The sequence below is a fragment of the Opisthocomus hoazin genome, chromosome 18 (assembly GCF_030867145.1).
Source record: "Opisthocomus hoazin isolate bOpiHoa1 chromosome 18, bOpiHoa1.hap1, whole genome shotgun sequence".
NCBI lineage: Eukaryota > Metazoa > Chordata > Aves > Opisthocomiformes > Opisthocomidae > Opisthocomus > Opisthocomus hoazin.
Genome location: NC_134431.1, coordinates 836,394 through 848,916, shown reverse-complemented (window position 1 = coordinate 848,916; position 12,523 = coordinate 836,394). Strand labels below are relative to the sequence as shown.

The window sequence follows — 12,523 nt, the reverse complement described above, 5'->3', positions numbered from 1 at the left end:
TCATCCAGACCCCACGCCAACAGCTTGCCGAGGCAGACAGCACCCACGGCTCTCCCCTCGGCTGCCAGGCCAGCCGTTTCATCGTGGAAGGGGGTCGGGCTGGTCCCGTCATGGCTTCTCTTCTCCCTTTCCCCCTACACCGTGGCCGGCACAGTGCCCAGAGCCAAGCTGGCTGCTGTATGGATGCTGCGTGCCCTGCCCTGGGCGGCTGCTGCCGCTCCGCAAGGCACGGGGAGAGCTCGGACCCCCCGTCCCGACACAGCTGTGTCAGCCCCACCTCCGGCCCCACGCTCCCCGGCGCTGACCCGGCTCCGCCGCGGTTCCCACTCACGCTGCTCGTGAGTGAGCACCAACCAAGAAGCCACCTCCCCAGGCTGGAAGGTCCGCACTTCCACAGAGCAGCGTTCGTCCTTCGGAGATGCACTCGGCTCTTTGTAACCGTAAGACCATTTTTAATAAAGCTCACACACTGCAGATCCTTAAAAGAATAGTAAAATAATTGTTTATAAATTCTTTCTTAGTCCGGAGAGGCTCAGATTAACACGCTTGAGAAAAAGAAACGCTCTGTCTCAGAACTTAACATTAAGTCAGAATTTCTGCTTAAACGTAAGCAAAAGATCTTCCCCAAGTGTAAAGTGCACCTTTTCCAACAGCCTCCAAACAAACCCAAGCAACAGAGCTACATCATTCGGAACAACACTTGATTTTCGCGCCGATAAGGGAGACGCATGCCTTCACCCCGCGGCGCTGCTGCTCGAGGCTCTTCCGCAGCGTCTGACGAGGCCATGACCCTTCTGACAGTCACCTGGTTCGCCTGCGGACCCGAAATGCCGTCAGGGCCGCGGACGGCAGAGGTAGCAGCCCGTCACCTTTACACACACGCGCACAGGTACGGCGGGGAACAGCGGAGCACAAAATGCCTGCTGGATTTATCAACAAATGAAATCCGAGGAAGTACAGCAACACTCCTTCTCCTTCCCCCTGCCTAACAGCTCTCAGATCCCGGGGCAAACGGAACGCAGTCAGGTACAAAAAGAGTTCTGCAGCTCTCTCCTGGTGACTTCCCATCGTGGTATTTTCAGAAACTAACCTAGTTACCCACGCCTGGCTGGCCACGCTGAACCTCACTTTCCCCGTTTCAGATATAAAAATCCAAAGCTCGTTCCAATTTCTGAGCATTTCTGAACCTTTTGCTTTGCATTTTCAGTTTTGAGAGCAGGCTTCTTCAAGCTTTTAGGTTTTACTTAATGAAAGCAGCCTTCCTCTTAGACCTGAGTAAAAGATGAGAGGAAAAAGGTCTTCTCTTCAGACATTTAGCAGCCCTCACATCAGTGCTGCCAGCAAGGGGAAAACATAAGAACCCTCCTACTTCTACCAGGGGAAAAAAAAATAAATCATACAGGCACAGCAGCCGGAGCTCCAGGAGGAGCAGGGAAGGGACAGCAGAGCAGCAGAGTTCCCAGTGAGCCCGTCTACCCAGTACAGCGTGACACAGAAAGAGGAGCCGTGCCGGGGCCGCATCCTGCCGGGGCTCAGGAGCGCGCCGAGCGGTGCGCGTCCCAGCAGCTCTGCCTCCCTGCAAGCGCTCGCACAATGGACGGCTCGACCGGCTTTTGCAGTTCAGTGCAACAGTAAAAATAACATTCACTGTATCAAAAATACGCTATAAAACGATAAAAGGCTGCATGGCGCTGCAATGCGTTGTTACTTCAATAAAAATCATGGTTGCACGTATAGCAAGAGACCTGCACCTTCATCAGCTTTCTGAACACCGGAGCAGTAATCCTTGGCTATTAGAGACTCCCCTCTCCCCCCCTTTTATTTTTTTTTTTAAATGAAATTTCTTTTGCTGTTCTTGAAGATGCCATCTATGGTTATTTCAAAGTTCTGTCACCTCACTATATTTTCAGAAGCATAATTTCTCCTCTCTTCCTCAGGTACTGAAGAGAAAAAAACAAAACAAAACCAAAAAAGCCAAAAAACCCGAGCTGGACGTTTTTTCTGCTAGCTCACGCAAAATCGCAGTCGTCTGAAGAAGGGGTCAGGACCAGAGGGAACGGTAACGTGTCCTCAGCACTTCTTCTAATAACAATGAATCACAATTTTTGAAGTTACTCTTGCTACAGCACCAACACATTCACAAATAAACGAGAACTGAGTTTTCCCTGCTGTAGTACACTTAATTTTTTAAAAGTTACTTGGAATATGCACTTTGTTTAAATATCTACATTAAAACACACTGTACTGTAAAACGCGTTTTTGCATTGTTCCACAAACTCTTACAGTCCATTCAACTGGCTTTTACAAGAGCTGCTGCGCGGGTTTCCTCCTCTCCTGGAGAAGCAGACTGAAGAGTGCAAAAGGAGCAGCGTTACTTGTGAAAAGCAAGCCTTTGTTTGCAGCTGGGTTCTGAAGCTGTCCTGTGTTCACCGTCTCTCGAGTTATTCCAGCTTTTCTTCATTGGAGTTAGGTGAGGGGCAACCACGTCACTATCCTGTTATTAAAAGTCAGAAAACATTAATGCTGGTACATTCACATCTGCTTTCTACCCTAAAGCAGGAGAGAAGCAGCTCAGCATCAGACTTATTAGAAAAAACAAACCCAAGGCCCTAGGAGCGCTGTGAATCAACCAACTTGGCAGGCTGCGCAGAGATGGAAACTGCCGTAGTCAGTGGCAGCATCTGGCAGAGAGAAGAGCAGCCCCGCGCGCCCCGAGGAGCCTTCGCCACCGGCAGTTCGCCCCTCCCCAAGGTGTGACCGGCAAACGCGGGAAGAGCGGCAGGCCTGTGCTCTGGGCACTGCTCCACGAACCCGGGAACACTGCTCTGCGCGCTGCCTCCGATTCACCGCCGCGTCTGGTTTACAGCTGTGGCCACCTCCCAGCTGTAGGTGCCTGGACGTGCCTCTCGCTGCCCCACAGCACACGGCGCTGTTCCGGTACCCGGTACGGTCTCCGCCCTGTCAGATACGTACGCTCATCCAGTGCTCGGGCACCGCTAACACCGCCCGGAGAGCAGCCGGCCCCCCGAGGTCAGCAATCACCTGGCGAGACCCACGCTGCGACGCCCCGCGACACGCCAGGGCCCGCGGGACGGACATGCAGAGCTAGAAGACGACGCTTGTAGATACAACCACACTCTGCACGCTATGAGCAGAGAAAGTTTTGATCCATTTGTAAAAAGCCCTTCTGAAATTCACCGCTCTCACCAGGCAGATGCCAGCAGCATGAGATAAGAACCAGCCTCAAAACAAGTTGTTGGTGCCTGCAGCTGCAGCCCCAGCATGGAAGAACTCTCCTCTGCTGCGTGGTCTTTCACACCAGCGGATGTAGCTCTTTCCCTGAACAAGACTCGCAGGTGCCTCCAGCGAGCACGATGCAAGGCCAGGGACATCACCATACTCGATGAACAGGAAAAATACACCTGGTTCACAGACCAAGCTGTCCACGCTGCCTTTCTTACGCAACTTGGAGATTTTACTATAAGCATTTATTTTATTTTGAGGCTTGATCCCAGATAGTGGAAAATATCTGAAAAAGCGTGTGGAACTGAGGCAAGCTGTTCCCTGCCCTGGTATGACCATCAGACAAAGCGAAAGCCAGCTATCAGGGGCGAAAGGCAGCAGCAGATTCGCCAGCGCAGCCGTCAGACCTACTGGCGTGTCCAGCCCAGCACCGCCACAGCTCACGCACGTAGCGGAGTGGCTTCACTCCCATTTTCTACTGAGAAAAACTCACTGGATACAACCGTAACTGCGTCCCTACGACAATGGGCAGACTGGAAGTATCAGCACGCAGCAGCTGATTTCGATGAGGGCGCCCACCTTCCCGCAAGGGGTGTGTGACGGGGCTGCGCTATCACCCGTCGCCAGTTCCCAGCCGCGACTGCTACCGGCTCCTCCGCCACCTTTGGCAGGAGGAACGCAAAGCAAGACGTGGGGACTCAGGGTCTGCTCTGACGCGGTTCCCAACACAAAACAACCCGTCAGGTGAGCTGTAACATACCCTCTTCCTTCCTCGCAGCTGGGGACTTGCATGCTCTGACAGCTGGCAGAAAAGGGAAAGACAGAGAACAGGTAACTCAGACCCGCGAGCAGAGGTTTGCAATCTAGTTCCCACAGGTATTTTCCACTCCAGCTCAGAGAAAATGGACTGACCGTGATTCTCCTGGGGGAGGGGCGAGTTTAATCGCTGGTGAACAAGGAAGGGAAAGGGGGAAAGCAACAGAACTGATCTGACCTCTTCCCTAGATCGTTTAATCTCTCAGTGCTGTTTTAAGCCTTTGTATGAGCAAACCTGCACCCACGCTCTAGTCAGTGTCTGTGTGGATACTAACTTTGTAATAAAACACGACTTTCCCAATGACCTTACGTCAAACCAAAGCAAACCCGTCACTATCTCAGTGAAACCAGAGCCCGCCCAGATGCGAGCCGCAATAAAACCAGAAGCCAGGTCAGCAAGCAGCGGCTCTGCCACAAAGACAAGGCCCGAACGCCAAGTTCTTTAATGAAAGAGCAAGCTTATGGGCAAACGGGAAGAGCTCTAACAACAAGAAAAGTAACATGTGAATTTGTTACCTGTGGTTTGGTGAAATCCTTCTCTATACACCACTGAATAAAATACTGTTTTGCAGCTGAAACAATATTTGGATCCTGACTTTTGCAATAAACCCGGATAACCTGCTCTGCAAACGTCATGGGTAAAAGCTTTGAAACCTTTGGAATAAAAAAAGAAATAAGCTTTAGTATTTCTTGGAATTTAGAATCCAATGAACTTCAACTTTTTCATCTGAATACAAATGGAAAGCAGTAAAAAACACCCCGCTCCAATCCACAAGCTTCATCCAAATCACCTGTATGTTTCTCAGAGTCCCAGTGCACTCAGGTTAAACCCTGTTCATACGGAAAGGCTGTCAGTATTCCCGACTGTAACAGCACAACACGCACCGCAGACCGTGGGTTCCACGGCCTCGCTACACCTCCTGCAAGAGCTACCATGCAGGGCTGTAACCGCTTCCACCGCCAGCTGTGAAGACGCCTTACAGAAGCCAGTGGAGGAAAATAAAACACTACCTGCTCTTTGCTGATCTTGACTGCCTGGGAAGGATCGGCCTTGCAATAGAAGAGAACATTATCAATGGGGTTCTGCTCCTTCATTCCATAATCCATATTGATAACCTTGCGGGTGAGACAAAGAAAACGGCGTTTGTTACGTTTGTCTTTAGTTTTCTCACAATAAACACAAAAGGATGCACACTGTACTTCTTTAAAAGGCACTAATCAAACAGAACAGTAGTTAACAAAGGATTACTTAACAGAACAATCTGGTATTTGCACTTTACATCTTTTTCTTCCACCACCTTTCGTTCTGAAGCCGCCAGGTGGATGTTCATATTTACACCAACCAGTTCCCGGTCGCGCCCTGCAACGCTCCGGTTTCCAGCACGCTGGTCCTCGCCAGCCTGCGCCCCCTGCCACCCACGGAGGCAGCAGCAGAGCTTGCAGTTTTAAGCATACGGTTTAGACAACGTTATTTACACCTGCTTGGTACAGCAGCAGTTCTGTGGTCAGCAGGGAGGAGCCCGCTTCCCCATGACTTCAATTTGTGGGACAAGGAAAGCAGAGTCAATGACTTTGAAGCTAAGTAAACTACTACAGTTTTACCCAGTCTGAGGTGAATCTTCAGCGCAAGGCAGCTTTGGAAGTGGCTGGTGATGCACTCTATTCGTTAGCTCTTCCAGAATTAACCAAGAGCAGGGATTAAGCTATTCGATCCTTGCAGACCGCTCAAGCTCTGCCCTCTGTCTCCGTCTCCCTCCTTCCCACCGGCGCTGGCTGCAGACTGAGCTGCGGCGCAAGGAGCTTTACGCGAAGACAAAACCCAGGAGTGACTGCCACGCACCAGGCGTGCAATCCTGGAGGCCTGGAAGTCTCCGTGTCTGTCACCCTCCCACCGGGGCCCGTGGTCCACTCGCCTTCGTAACCCGCAGCAGTGACTGCCAACTAAAACCCAGAGGTTTCCCCACCGCTCCTTTTCAGAGCGAGGACAGTCAGGGGGAGCGTGTTTGTCACTGGGAGCAGAGGTGTCCAAACGCCGAAGGCTCTGCCCCCAGGCCCTCCCAGCCACAGCGACCCAGGCACGGCTGCCCTCGGAGCCTCGAGCTGGACAGCTAGCACAGCATTTATGAGACAACCCCCGGGGCTTTGTTTTTTCACTTTGCAAACGCATCGAAACATATCTCCAGTTTTCCCTGTGGTATACGAGGCCCTCTGTGATTGAAAAGTTTTTACTCTGAACCGGCTCTGGGAGATATTTACATCGACTATGAAATCTTCAGCCTTTAGCTCCACATCTGGAGGATCCTTTTCTGGCTTGGAATTAGCAATGCTTTCTGCCAGGCTATTACTCTGAAAAAAAGACAGTCACTCAGATTAGATTTGTGCACTATCAGGTCTAGACCGAGGCAAAAAAACACATGACAGAACGTGTCACTAAACTAAAGCTTTCATTTCTTCATAGCTTGACTGCCTCTTCTTGCAGCAATCTAGTTGCTGGAACCCTTGTATACCTTATCCATAAGTTTTCTACCAATTTTATAGAAACAGAACAAGCTTATATAATTGATAAGACCCAAACACTGCCAGCCCACGGAGGAGGAGTTTTACAGCAGATGAGAGGAGCGGCGTGCGCGAGAGAGAGTGTCTGTCCAGGACGCTAAAGTCTCCACGAAAGCAGAAAATAAGTACCTTCCAGTAACTGTTTTACTAATACAAATGTTTTGCCATTAAGTTCCCCAAAGCTGAATACTAAACATTTTTACGGAACTTTTTTTTGCTTTCAATGAAGGGCTGCAGGATCTCACCCTCTAATAAAGCTTTTATACCTGTACGCTGAAACACGTAAAAAACCCCACGAGACAGACAAGATCAGTAATGTCACCGATCACTATGAACACAGCAGAAGCAGCACGCTCCTAGGGCAGCTTTGGAGGGGACGGTGACCTACTCCAGAAGCCAAAAGCTGAAACCCACAAGTGGGTTTTGCTCAGTTTTGGACCCGAGAGAATACTCCCTGCTGACAGCCAGGCTAAAGCCAGGCAGAGGAGCACGGTACGATGGGGAGCAGCTGTTCATGGCAATGGCGAAGTTCTCATTCAAAGGCTGTGGCTGGGCAGGAGGGAGAAGGCTGCCTGTCCACCTCTGTCCAGGGCTGCTACGTTCTGGGGAAGGTGCAAGATTTGATGAAGCAAGACTTCCCGAGAGCAACTGAGACCCATGGGAGAAAAGCTTTGAGTGCAGCACAGAGCATCCAGGAGACAGGCCCGGGGGGAAGGCATTCAACTAGCAGCATTTTGGTTTTTTGCTGTCGATTTGTCCATAGCAAAGACGGGGAGAGTGCAGAGAAGAGCAGGGAATCACACGTATGGCCACGCTGAGGCACACGTGTGGTTTGCTGTGACTTGGGAAGCCAAGCAAAGGTTTAGACTGAGAGCAAACCCAGAGGAAAGAATTGCCAGGAGGCAACTGGCAGGAGGCAACCTGCGCACAAGCTGTTCTGTTCGCAGTCTCTACCAGAATGCATGACGCTAACTTTCTCTTCTTTGTTGTTCTTTGCTTACCTTTTTTTTTTTTTAAAAAGTTACCTCTTCCAGTTTGCATTAACTGGAAACAGCTTTGAATTTAAGAATTCTGTAGCGATTTGGGATGTTTCCCTGGTGCTGGCCAGCTTGAGGGTCACAAAACTGGACCGGGCTCTGGGCAAACTGATCCAGTTGAAGACGTCTCTGCTCACTGCAGGGGGGTTGGACACGGTGACCTCACGGCACTGCGGTCTCTTAAGGAGCAGAACAGAGATGGCTATGTGTTGCCTAGCCGCTGCTCACCTCTAGCAGTTCAGGGAAGCCGAGCCTCCAGCACTCCTGCAACAGGCTCCTGCACCACAGGAGGAAGAACTCTCCCCCAGGGGAGCACCAGAAGCTGTGAAGCACTGGCTGGATATAATTACGGCACCAACAGCTATCCTGTCTCCCTTCAAAACAACACACCAGATACCCTGAGACTCAACGCCTCTGGCTGGATTTCCAAAGTGAGAGTTTTTCTTTTCATTAACCAAGCTTCTAAAACGAACTGCTTAAAGGTGGAACTCATGCAATTCACCCTCCTGCCCATCTCCGTATTTGTGAGGCTATCCGTCCCCAACTCCTCCTCAGAAGGCAGAAACCTGACAATCAATGGGACAACCATTTCATGTTTTCCTTCCTCCTATTTCCTCCTACTTTTTTAATACAGAATCTCTTAATGCTTTTTCTTAGACAAAGAACACAAGCCAACCTTCTCTCCAAACAAAAAGATCAACAGAGCAGTAAGACATCTAGCAGTCCTTCTCTAACCTCATTCCTTAAAAGGGCTGAACTACTTTCATTAAGGTTTCTAGATACAGTCAGCCACTTCTGGAAATTTGGCATGGAAAATATAAAGCACCATGGCTGAAGTTTAGAGATAATTAACTGATGATCTGATAATGTGGTATAGCATCTTACAAAGAAAAGCTGAGCCATCTGAAGCTATGTCAGCTCTAATAGAACATTATTTTGAAATGAGACCACAGCGGTTGAGCTGATGTCTGATGAGTGCTTTGAAAAGCAAACACCGGAAAAAACACATGCGTGCTCATGCTAAGTACAGAATTCAATACCAAGAAATTTGGAAGTTATTATTGTTTGATGTTTGTCCTCAAAGTAAACCACACAATTTACAATTCAAAGCAAATGTGTTCCTTATTATTTTGAAATTTTAATGAACACAAGATGATAGTAACAACCTTTTCAATCACTGGACTATGACAGCTTTCTATGCAATTTTGTATTTTTCACAAAACAGTTTTTTTTCTGAAAATCTTTCTGCAATAATCAGCTTCTGAATTTCCATCTCCTGCCATTCTTCTGGCTGCTTGTAGATAAAACTCTTCCCAGTTTACTATAGTATGTTTCACGGCTCAGCTACATAAAGACAGGAGGAGAACTTTTGACTATTTTTGGAATAGCAGCTAAGCAAAACAAAAAAAAACCCAAAAGAGACAGAGAAAAAGATGGTCAGCAACTTAGAGAACATTTTTACAGGGACAGAATTCAGAATCTTCCACCAATGCACATTACCTTAACAATTTCCCTCATTGTTTCAGGTTGAGTCTCTCCTAAAAACTTGTATAATTCACGTCGTTCTATTTTACGCAAAATTTCTCGTGCCTCCTTCAGTTCTGGACAACTTGAGTGCAGAATTTCCAGGTAGATATTATCTGCCAAAGTTGCATCGATTTCCGTTAAGTATGCCACAATCCAGCGTCACAGCAAATGCATGTACAGGGACAAAGGTTAACGCAACACGAAAGCCTGCTGGCTCAGGAAAGACACGCGCTCTCAGAGAACACAGAGTCCCAGCATGGCAGGGGCTGGCAGGGCCTCTGTGGGTCCCCCAGCCCAACCCCCTGCCCAAGCAGGGTCACCCAGAGCAGGCTGCACAGCACCGCGTCCAGGCGGGGCTGGAATCTCTCCAGAGAAGGAGACTCCACAGCCTCCCTGGGCAGCCTGGGCCAGGGCTCCGTCACCCTCAGGGTGAAGAAGTCCTTCCTCATGTTCAGAACGATCGAACATACCAAGTCTGACAACTGAGAATTCACTTACAGCATCATCTGGATTATCATCAGATTCGTAACAGGTGTTGGTGGAAAAACTAGCTCAATTCGCACCCTTGCAACAAGTTTTGTTATTTCACTGGAAGTTGCTTCCTCTTCTTACTTAGCCAATCTTGTCCAGCAGAACACCCTAAACGCCAGCACTACCTGGCTCGGGGACAAGGGTGCTCTGTCTTCTCAAAGAACAAAGTACTTCCGTTCAACCTTCCGCACTTCTCCGGCTTTGGATGATAGCATCAAAGTCCCCCCTCTTGCCTCCACATGACAGCGCAGTACGCAGCGTGCTTCCCACCATCAATACGAGCAGCAAGACGCAGGGCTCTTTTGATGTGGCTTCGGAGCAGAAAGGTTATTTTGGGCTGTCCTGAAGAGCCGGCTGCTGTCAGGATGCTGCTCGCCTGCCACAACCAACTCAGCTGCGCTCCGTGTCTATTCGCATTCCCTGGCCAGAAATACCGAGGCAGCTCCGACACGAGCTGCAAGCACAGCTCTGCAACGCCCCGTGGCCGGCTTAGGAAGCTCCCAACACGCTCCAGGAGCAAGCTATGGGCCAAAACACCTTTAACTGAGGGTTATTTTTATGGACAAGGTCGATCAAAGCCAGGAACCTCTCCACGAGAAGGAACAGACTAGGTCTCTTCAGATGGAGAGAAGAGAGAAGGGAGAGGAAAACAAGAAGCCCATGGACACATCTGCTGTGCAAAAGCAGTGGTGACAAGGAAAGGTTTGCTGTGTCATCCTTTACTAAAACTAGGATTTGCTGTCAAATCAGGAGGCAACAAATCAAGAACTCATGGCGGTTCTTCACCCATCATGGAAGAAAGCCAGGGAACTTTCTGCTGCAGAACCTCACAGAGGTTTATCATTTGCAAAGACCCAAGAGGCAACTGCACAGTTTCCCAAAGGCATCACTCACCACGGGCCACTGAAAACAAGCCTACTGTCCTCTCAGAAGCCCTCAGGTCGCAACCACTGGAGGCAGGGAAGGAAGTGCTTTGGTTTAAGAGGACAAAAACATACTTGTCCTTCGTGGCCCACCGTTGCATCCGATGTCGGCATATTCCTCACATCACTCTCCTGGCTGTCCAGCTCTCCTTGTTGAACAGTACAGGGAGCTGCGGCAGACAGAGGCAGGGGACAGCCCTGCCCCTTGCCCCGAGCCGTGCTCCTCACCAGGAACAGCAGGCCAGCAGGCAGTCACCACAGGCTGTGGCCGATGAAGGATTGCCAGCAGAAGGCCTTTAGCATGACACAGGTTAAAGCACACAGGATCCTCTGCAACAGTGCCCTCAGCGTCTGCCACCTTGTCCATGGACCAAAGATAGAAGTCCTTGAGTCTCACTGTTGACCAGCCAAGGCTTGGTGATAGAAACTCAGGAAAGTTGCCTTGCCACTCAGGAAAGATGCCTTGGGACTCCTCGTGAGCTGTAGCTCACAGGTGCTGCAGAGCTGCCAGTACTTGGGAGCACTCTTCAGCAGGGTCTGCAGCACCCTTGTCCCCGCAGCCACCCCACCACAAACCCCTCGGTGCAGCAGGCTCTGCCTTGCCCATACTGGCCTCCATCCCCCCCGCTGCACGAAGCTGGTAACGGCACGCCGCAGCACTGAACATCAACCGGAAGAATGCTGGCGTGCCTCACCGCAAAGACCAGCAAGGGCAGACAAAACCAAGATGCAACGGTGGTGGGAAGCCGTGGCACTACATAACAGAGGACACAACACAACTCAAGCCATTTTCTGTCAGCTCCCTAATTTCTCTGTGTTGCCTCTTCACAGCCCTGAGCCAGACTCTGAGAAATGGCAAAACGTCACAAATCTTAGCTTGTTTGCTTCATTCCCTAATCATGCTGGACTTCCCCTGCATGTCTTCAAGCAGGTTGCTGCCCCCTCTACTTACCCTACGAAAACCACTCTCACAATCTATCCAAGCTCCCATAAACTTTCAGCAATAAGCTAAGTTGTTCAGATTTTGTTTTCTTCTGTTACATTTGCAAGCAGGGTAGCAATGTCTCAAGCAAATCGAATAAGACCCCATCAGAGCCCTCTGGAACCTGCCTTGGGGTTGGTTTCCCGCTGCAACACACGTACAGTACTTCTCTGCCTGACGTAGCCAGATGTAGTATCGCTCAGAGCTGACTTAACACCCCACTTGTCACAAGTGCAACAAACTCAGGGCACAGGCAGGACCTCCTGACAGCATACTTGCAATAATCTGAATTTGAGTGTGTGTGGAACATAAGAAGCTGGTGTTTCTCTCTCTCCCAACATAAAAGTAATTTAAAGTAGAAGGTCTTGCTCCCCCAGCAACACAGGAGAGCAGAGAGATGGGATGGTCCAGGTCTGCCCCACCATCTGTGCACAAAAGCAGTACTGGAGAGCCCTAGTCAGAGGCAAGGGCCCACTGTGCCAACAGCTGTAAAAAGAGCATTTTAGCAGGTACTCATGTTCTTTTACTGTAAAGAAAAATTCTGAGATCTCATACCAGTTAGCTTAGTGTAGGCTTCCATGTCCTCCATTGCTGTAGAAATCTGGTACAGTTTCCCTCCAGAGCCTTCTATTTTAAAAAATTTGTCTGCTTTTTGAAAGGCTTCCGTAATCCTAATTTGAGACAAGATTAAGAGTTAAGGATAGCATCATTTTGAAACAACTTATTGCTCAAGAATCAAAAAAGAAATGCTTTAGTATATTATGAATAAAAGACAACAGATGAACCTGCATCCCAAGCACACGGCCGACCCTGCTGGCACTGCAGTGTGTCCTATCCCCACGCTGTCACTGCGCATTTCAAGTCTTTCCATTTACTGAAAACGGGCTGGGATCAGACCTTAACCTTCT

At 49.6% G+C, this 12,523-nt stretch overlaps 1 protein-coding gene across 1 annotated transcript in view; it reads right to left on the bottom strand.

Annotated features, from left to right (window-relative positions):
• Positions 1-431: 431 nt before the first annotated feature.
• Positions 432-12,523, bottom strand: part of SAMHD1 (SAM and HD domain containing deoxynucleoside triphosphate triphosphohydrolase 1) — a 28,130-nt gene continuing 16,038 nt past the window's right edge. The window contains exons 11-16 of the mRNA XM_075438469.1: positions 12,171-12,286; positions 9,153-9,292; positions 6,316-6,405; positions 5,071-5,175; positions 4,576-4,713; positions 432-2,494 (exon numbers count right to left, since the gene is read on the bottom strand). Of these exons, the coding sequence (XP_075294584.1) occupies positions 2,372-2,494; positions 4,576-4,713; positions 5,071-5,175; positions 6,316-6,405; positions 9,153-9,292; positions 12,171-12,286 (712 nt within the window). The 3' untranslated portion in view covers positions 432-2,371. The remainder of the gene's footprint in view (positions 2,495-4,575; positions 4,714-5,070; positions 5,176-6,315; positions 6,406-9,152; positions 9,293-12,170; positions 12,287-12,523) is intronic.